This window comes from Streptopelia decaocto (genome assembly GCF_964273445.1).
Source record: "Streptopelia decaocto genome assembly, chromosome: 6".
Taxonomy (NCBI): Eukaryota; Metazoa; Chordata; class Aves; order Columbiformes; family Columbidae; genus Streptopelia; species Streptopelia decaocto.
The window spans coordinates 47,869,716-47,889,928 of record NC_138660.1 but is presented as its reverse complement, the minus strand read 5'-3'; the positions used below and the strand labels follow the sequence as shown (position 1 = coordinate 47,889,928).

At 38.9% G+C, this 20,213-nt stretch overlaps 2 protein-coding genes across 3 annotated transcripts in view; one reads left to right on the top strand and one right to left on the bottom strand.

Moving 5' to 3' along the window:
* DHRS9 (dehydrogenase/reductase 9) lies at positions 1-7,740 on the top strand (the record flags this gene model as incomplete). The annotated part of the gene is made up of 5 exons (XM_082054971.1): positions 1-15; positions 3,031-3,361; positions 4,964-5,222; positions 6,483-6,646; positions 7,490-7,740. The coding sequence occupies 5 exons, from the start codon at positions 1-3 to the stop codon at positions 7,738-7,740; spliced, it is 1,020 nt and encodes a 339-aa protein (XP_081911097.1).
* Positions 7,741-11,400: 3,660 nt separating this feature from the next.
* LRP2 (LDL receptor related protein 2) overlaps positions 11,401-20,213 on the bottom strand; it is a gene marked incomplete at both ends in the record, with an annotated part of 118,198 nt that continues 109,385 nt past the window's right edge. For both annotated transcript variants that reach the window (XM_082056654.1, XM_082056655.1), the window contains 8 exons: positions 11,401-11,562; positions 12,658-12,729; positions 13,794-13,901; positions 13,992-14,111; positions 16,356-16,485; positions 18,615-18,735; positions 18,894-18,961; positions 19,525-19,615. In XM_082056654.1, the coding sequence (XP_081912780.1) occupies positions 11,401-11,562; positions 12,658-12,729; positions 13,794-13,901; positions 13,992-14,111; positions 16,356-16,485; positions 18,615-18,735; positions 18,894-18,961; positions 19,525-19,615 (872 nt within the window). The remainder of the gene's footprint in view (positions 11,563-12,657; positions 12,730-13,793; positions 13,902-13,991; positions 14,112-16,355; positions 16,486-18,614; positions 18,736-18,893; positions 18,962-19,524; positions 19,616-20,213) is intronic.

The window sequence follows — 20,213 nt, the reverse complement described above, 5'->3', positions numbered from 1 at the left end:
ATGTCTCCCCAGAATGTGAGTACAGTCACAAAACCAGAACTCGTGTCTGTTGTTATAGTGAGTAGTTACCATTACATACATTTGCAGAATAGCTAAGAGAACAAATGAAACACTTGTTTTTAAGTGCACAGACAAGAGAACATGCAGTCCTTTCCTTTCGAGAATGATTTTAACAATTGTTGCTTATCTAAGCACCTACAGGGTCTGAAGAAAATGCTAACTCAGAAATGTTCTTCACAATATCGGGAATCTTTCTCTACTCCTTTATTTTGAATTACTGGCTCATTCATCTAAGAGTTTATCATGTTTCATTTTCCTGGGGCTTTTACCTATGTTGTGCTAAAATTATGAAGTGCAAGCAATACAAAGAAAGACAATAATGCTGAGAAATCAGCCCCCATTGTACTGGACTACATTCATCTCCTGGCAAAATGCTGGGCAGTTAAGTTTGGAGATGTGCCTCTTTTAAGGCGACATATTAAGGAAGATCTTAAGTTCTCTGCTGACCACCAGACTGAATTATCTCACTGATATTTTTACATAGGATATGAAAAAAGCACTCCTTTTCCATGAAACAAAAGTGCAAAGCCCTGCATGTGCAGGAATAGCACACCTAAGAAGGAGGGATGTGATGTGTTTGTGCCTGCATATTTGTTCAATTTGTTAACTGAAGACCAGGGGTTTTGCAGCTCTGCCGCTCTTCTATTACTAAAGTTTGTACTTCCTACGAGACCTGTTGGGTGATCTGTCAGAGCGTTGTCTGATACATCTAAACCTTCCCCTGCGTGCTACATGAGTGCTGTTTCTGAAGAACTCCAGTCCCTACATTTCCCCTTGGCAGCTCTTCCTCAGCATGCCTAACAGGTGACACTCGCCCACTGCAGAGCACTACTTCTGGAGGTTTGCACTGCCAGGACAGTGGTGGATGAAGGAATGCAAAGCACACCCAGACCCCAACCCTCAAGCCTACCTGAGGTTCTTTGGCACGACTACCAAAGCAAACTTGCTGTGGGATTAAAACAGTAACACCCCCCTGCAATGTGGTCTCTGTGTGCTTCAGTTTCCTTTGGTGCAGAGAAGCAGAGGACTGCTGGATTTTGCAGTCATCTAAGGATCTCAAAGGGCTCTCAGTGTCATCATGCTGCTTTTCTCTAAAATCAATTGCTTTCATAAAGGCACTTGTCTAGGCATAAGAAGCCAAGCTTTATCCCAAGAGTTCTCAATTTGCCAGGCAAATATCAGAGTTCTAATGGAAAGCAGAATTTGCCTTTAGCTATTTACTGGCTACATTAGTAACCAGAATTCAATATTTATGAAGATATATCAATACTTGTGAAATACCACTCTGACATTTTCTCTGAAAACATGCTCTTTGCCACTCCCGGCAGCTATTTCTACATCAATATGCCCCTGGAAGAAAAATGGCTTTTGTAGTGTTCCACAATTATCAAACAAGAAATATTTTGCATAACATTTTACATTGACAGGACTAGACAATGTTCTTGGAAGAAAATTTTAACTGCGACTATCTCCTTTGAGTCTCACCTAGACTCCTTCCAGCAGCAACGGCATCATCTAGCAGAATAAACACTGGCAGAAGGCTCCAGCAGAGCAAAACCCGCCATGGTGCTCAGCACCAAATGCCCACGTGTTATCGGAGAAGGAGCTCTGGTTCTCAGGGAGAACTAGGCAGTTTGGGATTACAGGCTTAGGAACACTGGCCCAGGGCTGGTAGGGGGGTGAGGAGCAGCAGAGGCTCCGCAGGCGGTGCTGCCCTCTCAGGCCCTTATCTTACAGCACTTCTGTGCTAATTATTGTTACCTAAACACAAAAACTAACACTACCCAGAGCAGTCCCAGGTGTTTATCTCGCAGGAGCCGAGCAGGCATTCTGGCCAAGACTTCTCCACAGAGCCCAGTTTCAAATTTAACCTACTTTCCAGTAGTGCAAGATCACTGCCTGCTGCTTCCTCCCTACAGCACTGCCAAGGAAGCAAGGAAGGTGTGATTTACAGGTCCTGTTTCCAATTAGGTTAATCTTTTCCCCAAATCTCTAATTATTTCATTTCATATTGGGACAAAGGTGAATTGAGTCCTAAAATTATACAGCACTAGCTTGCTGAGATCTGTTGGCATGTGGCTACGAGAGACTGCTGGTAGCAACTACTTTCTCTCTTTGTGTCTAGCTTGGCTCCAAATTCTAAACCAGCAGTTAAAGGAAATGCCATTGCCTGGCACGTCATTGCAAATGGACTGGGTGTATCCATGATCAGCTCCTGCAACATCAGATGGCTACTGAGGCACCCCACTATGTAAAATAAGATCATTAAATGGCAATTAATGTTATCACCTTTTATCATTTATCAGCTATGTGACTGATTTAATTATTTAATGACAGTCCAACATCCATTCACTATCAGATTCTGAGATTCCTTCCATTCATACTTGGTGAGGTGACAGCAAAATTTAGAAACAGAATAAATCCAAATCACTACATGAACTCAGTAGGAACAAGAACACCAGACGAGCTCTAGCAACCAGGCCTAATACAGTGGGTTTCCTTTAATACTCAGTCTGCTTCTGTGCTACAGATTAGAAGAGCAGCCTGGGTGGCATCATACAGGCAGACAAAGAGAATCATCCTCCTTCCCAGTAGAATTTCTGTCTCCAGTACTAGCACAAATAATCACCAACGTCCACCAAAAACCTCAGACACTACTGTGAGAAGTGGTACAGTCATTCCTTTCACTCTGAATTATATTGAAAGAATGGGGCTGACTAGAAAGACGGGTCAGCAAGGCTTGAAAACAGTGGAAATCTATTGAAAAGGAGGAATGGTGGGGTTTTGCCAAGGAACATATTATTCATGAATCCTGATCACCTCGTACCCATGCTCTCCCCTAACTCAGAGTGAGCTGGAAGGGCCACCAGCAGAAATAAAGCCCCTCACAGGAATTGTATCTGAGGAAGCTGGGGGGTTGGCTGAGCACATTTGCTTCATTTTCTATATCACTAATGTATTTGCTTGTAGCTCTCACTTTCAGACTCAGTGCACATAGCGATTTTGGCTTCCATACTGTCTCTTATAATTTACTGGCTCATCAGAGACAGTTGCAGAGTGAGAAACCTGAGTGGAAAGCATGTCTTCATAACCGGCTGTGACACCGGACTTGGAAACTCATTGGCTAAATGGCTTGACAAAAGGGGATTTTGTGTCATTGCTGCATGTTCCACAGTAAAAGGAGGCCAAGAGCTACAGTCCTGCTCCTCACTCTCACTGAAGACAGTGAAACTGAACTTAGCTGACCCCAACAGCGTTGCCAGGGCTGTGGTGTTTGTGACTGAAGAGACAGCCGGCAAGGGTAAGTGACAAGGTAACTTCTCAGAAAAATTATTCAATATAACCAAACCTGGTCTGGCTAAAAGTTCTGTTGCCTCTCCACTCTCTGCAGACGCATTTTTCATCTTACTGATGAAACACATCTGCTCTGCAGTTCTGTCATTTCTCAGTTCAAAGAGCTTTTCTCCAGCAATGCTTTTGGGCTTCCCCTTGCTTTCACCAATAGGGTACCTAAAAATCTAGTTGCTCAGTCTATTAGAACTAGATCATTCCCAAGTGTGTTTTTCAGACTCGTTTTGGTGCAGTAGAAGAATCCCAGCGTGGGGGGGGAAGGTGCTAACTGGTACCAGAACAGACTTTCTTGACAATAAAGCCAGCCCACCCAACTAAAAATGGCTGGTGCAAGGCTTCTTCAGCCCTCCTCCAGTACTCCCAAGAGTGTTTTTGCATGGCTGAATAAGTGCAGCTTTTGCAACGCACATGACAACTGCACTGACTGTAACAGTTAAACATTTGCCATTTCAGCCAGTTTTCTTAGAGTTGTTACACAGGGAACTCTCACTGCTGCTATCATATACCTCTGAGCACTTGTCTCTAAGAAGAAGAGTTTGTCCTTGGATACCCATGAATGAAATTAAAAACAAGACTTAAGTCTTGGTTTTGCCAAAGGGTGATAAAAAGATCTGCATAGTAAATATATTCAACTGTGGCAATGTATGTTTCTCTCTCAGCACTGATAGCTCAGACTAGACATTAAGGGCTGCCAAAGGGGATCACAGCACCGCAACTACCAGCTGAATCACACAGTTGCGCCAAATATTCAGTAGGCTTGTTAATTAACTAACTAGCTAAAACAGCAAAACATTTCTCCTCAAAGCTTATAAAACTGTGTTGGCCTCATCATAAGGGTTCCAGACCATTCCTGAATGCAGTGATTGAGGGCAAGGACAACATAAGTGCTTACCTTCTCAAGTAGAGCCTGCTTCGAGTTTGTGGAGAGCCACACGTTCTCGGTTGCGGTAACCGCTGCTAATGCTGCCACCTCAGTCTCAGAAACTCCTTACAGAGGCTGAGTGCTGGACTTTCAGCCTCGCCCTTCAGGCACAGGCTGTCCTCAGCAAACTCTTGGAAGTGTCACTATTTATCTAAAGTTCTTCAAGTAATTTATAAGGTAATAAAGCAGCATTATCAATACACAGGGTTAAGCTAATGTTTTTAGAAGCATTGACTCTGCACGTCTGGTTCAGACCTTTAGACCCCAAACCAGAAAAATCAGTCTCTCCACTTTTATGTAGACTATTTGATTTTCACAAGACTGTAAGTTCATATTAGGAACTCACATATTTGAGAGGTCTGTATCGTAAAGCCCTGTATGGTGGCCCATATTTCCAACCAAAATAGTTTTCCTTTAATACTTTACCCGTGCTTTTTTAGAGTCATTGCCTAAGCTCTTCAGCAAATTTTGCCAGGTGTACAGAGTAGATCTTACAAGCAAACCCCAAACAACTGTATTGATCTCACTGAAATTTTTGCAGACTGTGTGCTTTGTTCTCAGTGTTACATGTGAAACTCTAGGGTAAGATATTGCCACATACCAAAATAAATCGGTTTGTAATCCTCTCAGGGCTTTTTGGCTTGGTGAGCAATGCTGAAGGAACAGCACCTGTAGCACCCACTGACTGGCTGATGATTGAAGACTTCCACTCGGCGCTGGGTGTGGGTCTCCTGGGACTGATTGAAATCACGCTCAAGCTTCTGCCACTTCTGAAAAAAGCTGAGGGAAGAGTAGTCAATCTGATCAATGCCAAAGGCCTCATGGCTTTTGTAGGGGGTGGCTACAGCCTGTCCAAGTGGGGCATGGAAGCTTTCTCTGACACCTTACGGTGAGTAGCTAGAAATACATGCCTGAATCTAAGAACAGATTCCAGATGTGCTCAGGAAGAGTGACTGTATGTTTGCCGCTCTCATCTTCTCTCTGGAAATCTTGCCTAAAGGGGGAAAGGAAAACAACAGGATATTGGTCACTTGTTTGGGATTTCAATCTCCAGGTCTATGAACAGACCCGCTAGGAAAATGCACAGGGAAAAACTTTCATATCCTGGAGAAACAGCTAACATGCAACTTTCGGGCATGAGAATCCACTGGGTACACGAAAGTAAATCAACAGTATAACCTGGTGAGACACCTGGAGATTCCTGGGCAAGTTGTACTTACCCATTTACAACCCCTTTTATTCTGGTCTAATGCTCCACAACAATCTGAGCTGGTAGATTCCAGGCAGCAACCACATTAACAAAGGTACTTGTACCTTCTGAAAATTAAGCTGAGCACACTTAATTGAAGCCACTTGTGTTGTACTGCCTTGAGAAGGCTAAGGCCTAGCCCAATGAGTTAAGTCTTCACCAGCACTAGGAAAGATGGTTGCAAACCATTATGAATGGTCACATAAGGAAAGTATAGACCCCAAGAAAATATAATATAACTAAGGGCTAATGCACACATGATTCATTCCTTTGCACACTTTGAAATGTAGTTGCCTGGGTTTCTTGAGCTGCCCAGCAAGACAAAGAAGTCATTTTCATCCCAAAGGAGTTGCCATGCAACTCAAAATTACGCAGAGGGGGAACTACACTACCAGAAAACATGCTAACCTTTATTTCACTAACATTTAATCACTTGACCATAACCATTTAATTATATGATGGAGAACAAAGTTCTAATTCAATAGAAAATTTTTGCTCACTGTTACTTTTTCCCAGGCACTTTAATAATCTGTTTCTGCTGGAAGCTGAAATGATGCAACAGTTTTGAAAGAGTCAAAAGTTTAGTTTGATAATACACAGCTAAGATGCAGCTGGCTGTGGTGTCCTATGCATCAGTCTGACATAAACCACACAGGAAGCTGTGAATCTACCTGACACTGCTTTTTTTCCTCAGAGTTAATTGTCTCCTGCACTTTTACAGGACAGGTACACTGCTACGAAGTCAATTTTAACACCTCAAGATTATTCTGACATTTGAAGATAAGAATCAAAGTCTCAAATATCCATTTATGTGACAGACTTTCAACTTACTTATGTTTAGTGGTTATGCCATAATTGGGTGTTCAGGGATGGTTATTGTTTGGGTTTTTTTCCGTCTAGGAGAGAGATGCAGCATTTTGGAGTGAAAGTAAGCATTGTTGAGCACAGTTTCTTTAAGGCAGGAGTAGTTACTTCAGATGCGTTCGAGAGAGACCTCTTAAGACTTTGGAACAGACTGACTCCTGAAATCAGGGACTCCTATGGAGAAAAATACTTTGTTGAATGTAAGTAGAAAAACTACTGTATGAAAGTTCAGGGGGAATTTATCAATATATATAAATACCTGAAGCGAGGCTGTAAAGACAAAAGAGACAGGGTATTTTAAGTGATGCCCACAGACAGGACCTGAGGCAATGGGCACACCCTGAAACACAAGTTGTTCCTGCTGAACATCAGGAAACATTTTTACTGTGAGGGTGACTAAGCAGTGGCACAGGTTGCCCAGGGAAGTTGGTAAGTCTCGAACCTTAGAGATACTCAAAAGATGTCTGGACGTGGTCTGGGTCAACCTGGTCTAAGCGACACAGGTTGAGCAGGGGAGGTTGGACCAGAGGTCCCTTCTAACCTCAACCAATCTGTGATTCTGTGAACGTTTGCTGGACTTCATTAATGTTCGTTAAGAACCCGTTGCTAACTGTTCTGCACTATGTGTATCTAAGATGAGGCCTGTGTTATTAGTTTCTGTATGAGACTGGTGAGATATGATGTCATGCTACCATCCTTAGTCACCCCATACTTAGAGCTTGAATGCCCAAGGGGAATGAACTGCTATGACCATATGCTAAGTTTATGACTTAGTGATATCTGTGAAGTTGTGCTGTGTCATGCTACACTGACCGTAGGGAGCATCTGGCTCACAATATGGGCCAGAGTGGTTTCTCTTTACCGGGCTTTTGGGTATTCTTCAGCCTTTCTGGTCTCTGCTCTGCTGTAGCTATACTGCTCTCAGAACTTGAGTCAGTAGTTCAAAGAAAGCCTGAAGCTGTAGCCAAACCTTCAAACATAAATAATGATCTCACAGACAATGTTGCATATAAATGCTTTCAGCTTTATTTTCTTCTTTGCAGATATAAAAGCTCAAAGATCATCAGTGAAAAGCCTGTGTGACACTGATATTTCTAAGGTCATAAAATGCCTGGAACATGCCCTGATGGCAAAGTACCCCAGGACACGATATGGAGCTGGATGGGATGCAAAGTTATTTTGGCTGTTTCTGTCCTATGCCCCAAGCTGTTTATCTGACATGCTGCTGTATATGATGTTTCCAGCTCCAGCAGCTACTGGGAGATCACGTCCTGGAGTTCTAATTAACATCTAGTATTAAGCCAATATCAGCTCTATGGAAATAAATATTCTGTCAAAAGCAGAGGTCGTCTTCTTTATCACATACTAGACTGCTTAAATTCCTTTCAGAAGACATTTTCTCCACCCCTCCTCCCCCACCATCTTACCTGGAATTTCTGAGTTTGCAGACAGGCTTGTAAATCCAGCATGCTTTTGAAGGTAATTTTTTATGCTCAGAAATGTCACCTCTATAGGATCTGCATTCATAAAATATTCAGCTACAAAGTTGGTTAATACTATTCGCCCAATTAAAAAAAAAAGTAAATAAAACCACAAAAATGATCAGTTTTTCAAGTAGATTTCATCAACATATAGGCTGCTAGTGAAAATGAAATGAAACAATGGCCTTACAGAACATCTATCTTATACTTGTATCTTACAGAATGTATTTAGTCAGATTTAGTTATCTGTTTCATTGAGGGTTTGCTTATGGTCATATTCAGGAGTTGCTAAACTTCACAAGCTTCTGAAAGTAAGACATGAAATCAAATAATAACAAACCCCAGTTATTGCAATATATTCCAAAAATTACCATTACGGTATTTGAACACATCTAATCACCTGACTGTTCAACTGTGTAGAGATAAAACACAAGCTATTTTACAGATATGCAATTACAGAAAAAAATCAAAACTACATTGTAGTGCTACTACGCAAACACAGTATCCAAACTTATATTTTAATTTTCTTCCTAATATTAGTATAGTTTATGAGGCAAAATATTAAAAATAGTATGCATTCACATTTCTTCCACCCTCAGTGTGCTTTTCAAATTAAAAGGATGATTAATTCACTCATTAGATGAAACAGGTCTTTAGTGGATGTTACAGCAAATTATTTCGACTGTACAAAGAGCATGTTGAGAATGGCAAAATGTTAGCTGAGGTTACTGTGCCTCTTGTACACTATTTCTATCTGTTAAGCTGCTGATCAGAGGCTCACGAACTGGTGTTCCTAGAGATGTTAAAATTGAAGGGGTAAAGGTTTTATTTGCTAAAGAACTGTGCTGGTGATTAATCATTAATGTGTAATTCAATTATGCTTACAAAAATACTCTGTGCAGGTCAGAACTCCAAACGTAAGAAAAAGAGTTTCATCACTCTGTGTGTGTGAGGGGTGTGTGTGTGTGTGTGTGTTTGTACACGTGCAAGAAAGGGACAGAATGTAAAAAGTGTTTAGTAACCTTTATTTCATTGAGGTTCTATTCTCTGGCAAATGGCTTCAAGAATAAATTTATTCTACTTCATTTCATGATAAATGCCTGCAAAGAGATAGTTCTGTCTATCTGGCCTGACAGCTGTAAAGCGAATGTGCATGAAAAACCTTAATGGTATAATTTGTCAGCCCCACAGTGGCAGATTACAGAGAGGTGCTGAAATCCCTAAAAATCAGCCTTCTTTGAAAGAGAATAAGTCCAGAACTCAAGAACCCAAGCAGGGACTGTTTTCATAGGGGAAAAAGAACACAAGTGAAAAAATGAAGTTAAGAATAGAATCTAAAGCTCCTGTTGAACGAAGTACCAAAAATTAAATTTTACATAATCAGAAGGGTGCATTGTGGTATGCTACTGAGAGGAAGAGGCTCTGTTGAAGCTTAGGAATCCTTCACCATCAGGTACGTTAAACAATTAAATCTACATACTACCTAACTATACAGTGTCCCAGGTATGGTTTTCTTTTACATCTGAAAAGTTTAAATTCTTATAGGGGAAAAAAAGGTCACTCTGATACATGGCTGACATATTAGCAGTTTTCTCCAAAATTCCTTCCAAATCTTTCTGTTGACAAAGCCTATTCACAAAACTGATTCTACTCTTTCTTGTGGTAAGCAGCTGGACCTTGCCTTCTCTCTTACAAAAACATTGTGAATACTTTCCTTAAGAACAGCAACCTGCCTTTCAAAGAAATCCTTTCTCATGGCCTTACAGATGCATATGCTGCATCCCAGATTCTAAGAAATTTTCTATGCTAAAGCACTCAGATATGAAAGTTAATTGAACTAAGGTTTAATCACTTATGTCAATACTACCTTGATAGTCAGTCTTTCAAAATCAATAATAAGAGTTTCCTGTTTCAAGGACCAGTGTATTTCAGGTGTGTAATGGGGCAGTTTTCACACTTAGAGTGATATGATGTCAGTGGTGGTGTATCAAGAACTTTAGACAGTTGTGGGAAGCAGTAAGTACTATTCTTATTTGACTCTACCTAAAGCACTGTTGTTTTCATCTTAGAGTGCACTGAAGTCTCCACAACTGAAAAAAGTACAGAGAGCCTTGACACAAATTATGGAATAAGGATGTGATAAAATAATAAATTTATTTGATTTATTCAGCAGCATCATTTTCCAGTTGTCTTTTCTAATCAAAGTACATTACAAAGGAATTATAAGCATTCTAATTAGAAATAGTATATATTTTGGGAACTCAGATATAAAACAATCAAATAGCAGAAGTCTCAATGATTATAACTTTAGGAATCTTTAGATTATACGAGTAGTTAGCCAGGAATGTTGAACAACACGTTCCTGCAGTGATACTCAGTTTCCTTAAATGGTTCACGTTTTGGAAACTGCCTTGGCTAATTAATAGAAAAGCTAATAAGATGTAAAGTATATTTCTGACTATAGAAATAACCAGATAACTACAAAGACTGCATTAGTAGAAATTGTTTCCCTTTCTATTAATGTCCACCTCAGGAAATAAATAGTCAATAAAATTAAATTTTCACATTAAAAAACCTGAATAATTTCTTAAATGAACCAATATCTTTCATAGTTTGCTGTTCGGAAATAAGCTGTTGCAGAAATCTAGCTACTTCATTTAATAGTAAAAGTTACTTCCAGAGACTCCAGCCAAGAACAGAGCAATTCCATTGATGAGCAAGAGAAAAGCCCATTAAATTTAGTACTTGTGGCACTGCAAATCTAAATATATCAGATCTTTTTAAGAACGCCATTAATGGAATAGTGTTAATGGGAACCTAGAGGAAAAACATGTGTCTTATGAATTGAGAGGAAATTATTTTATCTCAGGCAGTAAAAATATTGTAGGAACAACATTTTGCACAGGTAACTATTCAGCATAATGATGCTGCATTGACTCCTCCATCTGTTGTTTAACACAAGATAAACAAAGACACGTACAGTAGTATACAAAATAGGTGGTAAAGATGCCCAGTGCACCAGCAGAAGTTTCAAAAGGTGCTGTTATAAATATATACTCTAAAGATCCTGTAAATCAGTGATGTCCCTATATTTGTTTTTTTTTTAGTTTAAGCATTTATATAATGAATTTATCCCTAAAGATACAACCAATTCCATACAGATTTCTACTAGCAACATCACCAACAAGATAATCTTTCAAAAATTTACAAATGTACAATATATTTATAACATTACTTTCAGACAGCTTCAGTGCAAAGATATACATATAGTACATCATGATAATTGTTCATAAAAATAGAAATTGGCATTTGTCAAAAAAAAAAAAAGGCATAGTTTCAAAATACATCTCCAGCTATTGGCTAAAAGATGTATATATTTTTATAAAGCATTTGAATGTGAACCTTACTCTTCTGTTTATAAAAAATATATGTGCAAATGGATGTGTCTAATTTTCCCTAAATCAGTTACCTAGTTATACCACAGAGTCCTCTTTAACAAGGTTGGCCGTGTCTTTAAATGTATCCTCTGTTGCTGTATAAGCTAACGGTTGGTCTCGTTTCAGAGTAATCTTGGGAGGCAGTGAAGGAGAAGGGGGAGGTGCATTTTCTGTGTCCTGTTGCTGTTCCTTTTCCATCTGAAACAATAATGATAAATCCAAGTTTACATTCTAATGTACAAAACAACCAACCTTAACTTTCAGGAACGTTAAATAAATATCCAAGTATTTTGCTAAAGCCAAATGTCATAGTATAGTTATTTCTGCAAATCACTGACTGTAACACAATTAAATACTAATTTCACCCCAGATGGCACAGCTGAGTAAATATACTACTATCAACATCAGGACTTCTATTTTAATGCTCAATGTCAGGAGTAGCTCGCTATATCTACATGCATATCCATGAATATAAACAATATGGGCACTACTAGTGTTTGTAAATAGTTACATTCATTAGTATTGGGGAAATGTGTCCCTGGCTTCCTGAACTCTCACTCTTTCACCTTGTTCAAGCATTAGAAACCTACATTCTTCACAAAAGGCACCTAGTTTTAGTCACATGACTGTTGGACTGAGGTTCTTAAGTCATTTAGGCCATCTGGAAACTTTAAACTGTAAGAAGAAAAGGGCTGGAATTATTGGCTGAAGTCAGTAGAACTCCAAACCTTCACACCCAAGCCAGGGGTGAACTCCTCCAGCACACATACCACTGGCTGACATACCATCTTAAAAGAACTGTCTCATCCAGCTGTATTGATGAAAAAAAATGTGCTGGTATAGAAACAGGGCTGCAGTACACAAAGCTGTTGAATTTTTGTGTAATGCTGAAGCCAGCACTGAGGGGGCAGAAATCAACACTTCATTCCTACTGCGGTACAACAGCCTCTCACTTGCGCTGGGTCCCTGAGCTGCACCAGAACGCGTGGCAAAGGTGAAACCGGCACCCGAGATCCTAGAGCAGGAATGGGCTGTTGTGCTTGGGCTGGCAAAGCAGAGATGTGGGCAGTGCAGCTGTGCTGCCTGAGCTGGATGCCTGCTGAACACCTCCTTCTGCTTGAGACTTCATAACTTTTCTCAAAACCACTTCAGTCCTAGCTTGGCCTTGGCTGGAATTTCTGTGCTGCTTCACTTAGCAGCAGAATCTACCCATAATCTTTATCCTATGAAAGCAAGAACACAGTCCAGCAGTACATTAGCTGAAAAATAGAATTACACAACATTAAGCAATACCTCCGCATATATTGGGTTTTCAAAATTAGTGTTTTGTTTCATTTTTCTCTTGAAGAAACTCCACTTTGATTCCTGAAACACAAAAATTATTAGAACATTATCCATTTTTCCAGCCTTCCCAGGAAACTGACATCACTGTTGTTGGATTTCATTTGCACTGACTGCTAACACAGTGATTTCAGCTGTATGTTCTTCTGTTACCATGTTGTAATTGTAAGCATGGGACCCAACTTTCTTTTCTGCAAGATAACCAGTTAAGGTTATTTTACCTAAAGCACTATTCACTGGGCTAGGCCAGAAGGCAATAACAGTGACTAAATGAATTAATGGAAGCCTATGACTCCAGAAAAATAGGTCAGAGGAAAAAACTGTTTGGAAAACAACACAAGAGAAATTACTGAGGGATATGAAACTACAACAAGTTGACAGAACTGTCATTTCACAGCTCGATGGAGGTGCTTTTTGGTGCACAATGTGTGAAAATAGTCCTGTAAAAAAGGCACCATCAGCTCATTCAGATGGATTTTAAGACATAAAAATGTATCTTCCATGAATCATGAATAATCTAGATGAGGCAATACTTTGATCTCGACTGTTGAAATGTCCTGCAAGAACACATAGAAAAAGTGGCCTAAATGTTTTTGCTAGCACTTTTAAATACGGATAAAATTACATATAAATGTGAAAAAACTGATGACAGCACAACTGACTAAATGCCTTACTTAAATTTTCCATACCAAAAAAACCCCTCCGTTTTCACTGTTCTAACCCAAAATGTATTTTTTCTTGGGTTTTCTTTTTTGTATTTTATAGGGGAAAAAAATAACAAAACACACACTTTGCTGCTTCTCTCAAGGTAGGATTCATTAGGGAGCTACAAATAATTGTTAAAAGTCCAAAGTAAAGCCTTAGTTATAATAACTTCTGTTGAGGAGCAATGACAATTAACAGCAGTTACAATTTTCAGACTATTATCTGCCCTCAAAATGAAGCGCAACAAACAGTGAAACTCTCTGTTCCAATCTATTCACTTCAAAAGATAACTGAAACTATACTGCAGCTTCTCTAACAATTCAATTTCCCTGATTTGGAGCACAAAATGAACAAGGCAGCCTTAGGCCATTTCTATGTCCTACCTGAGGTGAACCTGTACTCTGAGGGGGCTCCTCAGGACCAGCTGATATGACAGAGGCATACACAGGATTCTCAAAATTTTCATTTTCCTCACTACCAGATGCTGCAACCTGTAGGAGAAGAAGGAAAATCAATGTTCTTCAAAGTAGAAAAGAAGGTCATAAAGGAAAACAAAAGGCAAAAGTCAAGCCTAAGCTTACATGTGTTGGCCGAACGACTGTAACTGCACTGGCTGTGCTGGCTCCACCATCTCTGGTTGCATACATTGGATTTTCAAAAGTGATCGGCTGTTTCCCTGACTCCACTGCAAAGTTTTCATTCTATGAAGGGAAAAAAACAAAACAAACAAAACAACAATTCAGTGCAATAAACACCTCCATACTCCTGGGAATTGATTTATAGTCCAGTTCTTCACCTCAGGGAACAATGCATGCTTAACTTCACATAGGCTTAGACAAAATCTAGCATCTGTTAAAACAATAACTTTAGTTTACCATCCATTACTTTACTCCTTCACTCAGCAGGCTTGGACCATTGATTGTTCCAATATTACCCCATTTCCTAGCTAGATAAAAAAAACCCCACACTTCAATAATTGACTAAATGTATTTTATGGTAAGATGACTCTCATAAATCACACCTTCAACAGGGAAGACATATCAAAGGAAGTGTAATCCCAAAATAAATATTTCATTTCAGAGACTTCAAAATGACATACAAACTAATAAGCATTATCTGACACATAAAAGAATGGGATTCATTCATTTTGTCCCAGCTGGGAGATTGCTGTATTTTTTGAGACAAAGCAGTAAGTGCATCTCCTTAGTTAAAACATCTGAGTTATGTCAGGAATAAAATGTTTCACAGATTTTAGCATATCTCTTATTACAAATCTATACTTTGCCTATGCATTAAGACCACCACGTGGACAGCAGCTGCTTCACACATATTGTGCCAAACCCTGAGCTGCGGCTGCGGTGCTCACAGCAGGGGGGCAAAGGTGCTCAGTTAAGTTAAGAAAATATTTAGTGCCTCATAAGGACAGCCAGTCAGGGTGAGACAGCAAAGCAGCAACAGGTAGAAGGGTAATGAAAGCAAAACCCCACCCAGGCTCACTTGTCCTGCACCTTGTCACAGCCCCATCACAGGAATAGTGAGGAATAACATGGGAATAGTACATCAGCTAGTACTTAAACCTGTGTCACTTCTACAAACCACTGCTTCGTGCCAGAAGGATACACGTCTTGTGCCATCAGAGTATGGCTCTTTCTTTACTCGCCCAGTGACCTCTTGTCAGCTCCCTCAAATTGGCCCAGCTTGGCTAGGAACAGCCACACTGAAAAATAAACCTTTAACATCTACTCATGCACATGTGATCTTAAAATTGTAGACGGCACATGCCACAGTTCTTCGCTGTTGTAAACCAAACCCTTTAAATTCTTTCCCATTGAGCGATACAATTTTTTGTTTATATCCTGAATACATAAGGAGAATTAAACACCACTTAAGTAGAAATAGCCTGTATCCAGACCTATTATTAGCAATGTAAAAACTGCCTTAGTTGGACTTCAGTATGTCAATATGAGGACAGAAAATGGAAAGTACTGTAAAGTTTTTTATGCATGAAAAAGATTTTAAGTAATATTCAAGACTAAAACTATTTTCAGCAATTACAGAAATGTTCATCTGGTTGTCTCATTACACGAACTGCCTAGTTTTAACAAAGAGTGTGTTTCTTCATCTAGAAAGAGGCCATATAGATCTATTATGAGGTATTTTTCACTAGCTATTTCATTTCACATTAATTTACTGTCAGTTAAATCTGTCATTTATCTTTAACTTTAAAAGTTTAGGGATTTTTCAGTGCAGACTTTGCAGCAAATGCTTATTATTCAAACATACCTGTGATCTGTTTCCTATAAGATCTTTGTACATTATACTTCTTGTAGTAAGCAGGGAAAAACTGTGGAAAAACTATACAGTCTAGGAAACACAAGGATGTGCTATTTCTCAGATGTGCATAACAAGACACAGATGAATTAAAGTTACACTTTAAGATATTCCCAGAACTATTAAACATGATTTGTTTAAACTTGTTAAAATAAGAAACTGTCCAATTTATAATTTGTTGTGCAAAGTACTGTATGCTGTGGTCAGGCGCAAGTTTTACCTCTGGGGTTTCTAACATACAGTCTGGATTTGAAAACCACACATTTTAACCTCTTCTATGGAATAAAAAGGCCCTCAAAAGAATTCCTTGTTACAATATTTTCATTTGCCTATTCATTTCCCGTACATTCCATGAATATGCTGAAATAGGAAAGGGGGTAATCGACTTAATTTCTGTCATATAAATCTTGAGAAAAGTCACATTATTTTGAAGAACAGCCTACATTTGTCCTTGCCTTCAATTTACAGCAATCTATTTATAGGAAACTAGCAATCAATGTTCACTTTTCTAGAATACATTTATCATCTCACTATCTTTTTACATAGATTTCTATCAGTTAAAATGACATTAAAAGAACACCACTTAAAAAAATTATTTCAGAACAAAACCTTACCATTTGCATTGCTCTGTCTATAGCAGAGTCTCCTCCAAAGCCAGAGACTCCTATGTCCATACTCACATCTGCTCCAGATCGGAAAGTTACTCCATTGCTGTTTTCAGTAGATTTTACAAGACTGCCTAAACTAAAAAAAAAAAATATATATATATATATATATATATATAAAATTATACAGAGACAGAGCTTATAGTACAGATTTTCTCCTTGTTCTTCTTAGCATAATTGTCACTTGGAATTTTTGCTGGCTATAACCACACTAGCAAGGGCACCAGAAGTAGTATTCCTGCATTAGTTCAACATGGTTTTTTAACCTGAGCTAGCCCATTTTGAATGATCTCAAGTATCTTTATGTGTGCTCATGTAGACATCAAATGAACTCAATGAATTACAATTCTCACAAATTTACCTACATTTTGACTACTCTTACTTCAGTGTTGATTTACAAACAAATTCATGAATCTATTTAGTTATTCAAATTCATTGAAACTGATTTTTTAAAAAATGCAGCTGAAATGGCATACAAATTTGTGGATATAATTCCAACACCTATACTAAAGATGTTTATGCATGCAAATCGTGAAGGTACCTACACTGTACTGTTTCCATATAAGCAAATGTTTAATTTGTGTATAGACTTACACAAGTGCACATTAGATTTGCATGAGAAATATTGAAAATGGTCTGAAAGAACAGTCAGGCTCAAAATAATAGGAGCAGTGAAAGACAGTGGTGAGTAGGCAAATACAGCACCTTCCACACAGAACTCTGAGCATGCAGTTCCCCAGAAACCATGCAACTACAAATCCACTGTTAATCATTGAGCTCATTTTGTCAAAGTTGCTTAACTTGAAGGAAGACAAAGTGCTGAAATGATCTTTCCATGTGCGTGTCCTCATTAGAGATGGCTTGTGCTAAAACTCTTGCATACAGCTGGTGTGTTGTGTACACACTTTACCAGTTGGCCCCGTGGGCATCAGCTGATTCAATTTAAAAAAAATTTAAATCTTAGCTATAATTCCTGTACATGGACAGGTTCCATGTCAAGGGTAACAGCTAAGCTATAGCTCGAGTTCACTGTGCAGTAAAGGTAAGAGTTCACGGTTTAAGAAGGGACTGAGTGATGGCAGCACTAAGGCATATTCATGGCAGAAATTAAAACTGTGAATCAAGCCTTACAGACAAAAGACTGCCATCTCCATTTCACATGGCCTCGTAACTTATGAGAAGTGTTGTTGAACAGCAGAATTCGACTCAGTCATTAAAATTTCTACTTCTTCACTATGCGACAGTGCAGAAAACTTCCATTCAAGAAAGCAAGAAACAGGGAATTTGAGTGAGCGGCTTGGAGATCTCTTACAACCTCTTTGTCTGCAGGACCGATCTGTGCAAAAATTTTGCCCCAATTTAACTACATCAAGTCATAAATAAATTTAATTAGTTCGCTGTAATCCTCCAGTGAGGAAGCAGTTGTAACTATGTCCACATTACTGATTAGAGTGATTTAATTACACTGATTTAAGAGCTACTACTGTGAAATTGGTGCAAAGACTATGAAGATGCAGTTTCATGCCTTTAAAAACACACAATTTGCTTAAAGCTAAAAAAATTTCAAAGCATCGTGTTCTGACACTTTTTAAAAAGTAATTTAAAATCATTACAAATATTTTTCTTCATCTTCTTTTGATTTGAAACATCAAATATTTTTGAATGATATTTCACTGGACAGTATGGCTGCCAGGAGAGCAGGAACCTAAAAAATCCCGGACTTCTCAGGGACTGGAAACAGAAAGAAATTCACTACACATGCCCCATATTATTTTTAAACAGATGAATACAGTGTTGCAGATGAGCTCAGCCTTCTGATGTCAAAAAGGCCTCTTTGGCAGAATGATCTTCTGACAATTTTTACAAAACAAACAACAAAAAAACCTACATATGTAACTATGGTCTTTCATATATTTTTGAACTGAATATACTGCTCTGGTTCTGGTAAACAGTCTTTTATATTGCTCACTATTTAAAAGCTAATTTACAATGTAGAAGACTTTTACAATAGTCCTTTGTTACAAAATAATGATCAGATATGATATTGCTTGGAATCAAAAATCCACCAGAATTGCTGCAACAGTGCACTTCCCATATTCCAGCAGAATAGGCACACGGCAAACAAATGGAATTTTTCAGAAATATTTAGGAACAAACAAACATTTTCAGTGCACAGATATTCCAGCTATGAAAGCCCTCAAAACATACCTTGGCAGTTTGGGAAGTGCTGGTAAAAGGGAGCCTGTTCTTCTGTAGTTAAAAAAGCCTCCAATCGCTAATACTCCAGTTATTATGATTAGTATGAGCGTCAGCAACACTGCTACTGCTGCTATCAAAGACAGAAGAATAGGCAAACATTCAAGCAAGCACAGTTTAGTGTAAAAAAGAGCCCAGAGAAATATAAGCTTGACCCTGAAGAAGTATCATAGTGAGGTTTATACATTCCTTAGCTCACAGCATCACGTGTAACATATACTTGAAGCTTACTTGTTCCAGGAGGGACTCCCTTTGAGAATCCTATTTCACAATAATTCCCAGTGTAGCCATAAGAACACCTGTAAGTATAATAATGACAGCTGACTGAATGGTATTTATTAAGCCTACAATCTCAGCATTATTATTACATTCTGTAATGTTTATCAACAAGACATAGATTTTTAACTCCATGCTCGGTAATTATTTATTTCACCGACTGTAAAGATAATATAGTCACAGAATTAAAAGTGCAAATAGAAAGTGCTGAGTCAGAAAACTAGTCACTGAAGTCAAAAGATCTGGTTTCAGCAGAGCACTGGTGGCATCTACTGGCTGTTCCAAGTTACATTTACTGAGCATTACTTCTCCATTGTTACAATTTTTTGGCATAGCCTTTACTAGAATCTTCAGTGGTTTGCCTTCCTGTTTTTCATTTTTTTTTCCCAAACTAATGCATTTACATTGCTTATTTGCTGATATTTTTATGTGTGTATGTCTTTTTCTGTGGTTGTTACAAATATGCTCCTTCAGATATATGACATCTTCTGAAGCATTTCCAACACATTTCAAAGAGTTTATTTGTTCCGTGATACTAAATCAGCACAATCTGACCCAGGACTACCCTAACAACATACTGACTTACTTGCATTTTGGAAGACCACTTTCATCTATATAGCATGTTCCTCCATACATGCACCTGCATGCTGGTGGCATTGTGGGAGGGGATTCAATAGCTGCAAAATTTGAAAGCCACATATGTGTTATGAAGACATCTTCAACAAAAAAATTGTACCATAGACCATTTTATTTATCTCTAAAGAACTTGTGTATGCAAACTCACAGGCTACTTTTCAGAAGCTTTGCTGTTTTGTGTTTGTTGCTCTTATCCTTCTGCCAAATTAGCTTATTTTAATTGAAGTAAAGCCTGTTCTTGGAAAATAACTTACTCAGGAAAGTAGGCAGAGACAACACAAAAGCTGTATGTCCCATCACTTTCTTTTGCCTGTGCAATGCAGCCCACCACTGCCCTTCAAACCACTCCATTCAGAAAGCAGCAACACTTTATCTCCTTTGCCCAGGCTCTTCTATCCAACCAGCTGGAAGCTGCACAGAGGCCAAACTGTGATGCATTTACTAAGGAAGAAAAGCAGCAGATGGAAATGCACAAACAGGAGGGCCCTCTAAACTCTCATACATTCTGACAGTGAGAACTAGAGAGAAATCCCAAGTGCTCAGAGTGTTCTGTCAGCACAGAGCACGGGCTGGCAGCCGGGCGCCAGGCAGCGCAGGAGTCTGTTCTGTATCGTGCCAGCATTGCAGCTGCCCTCCAGG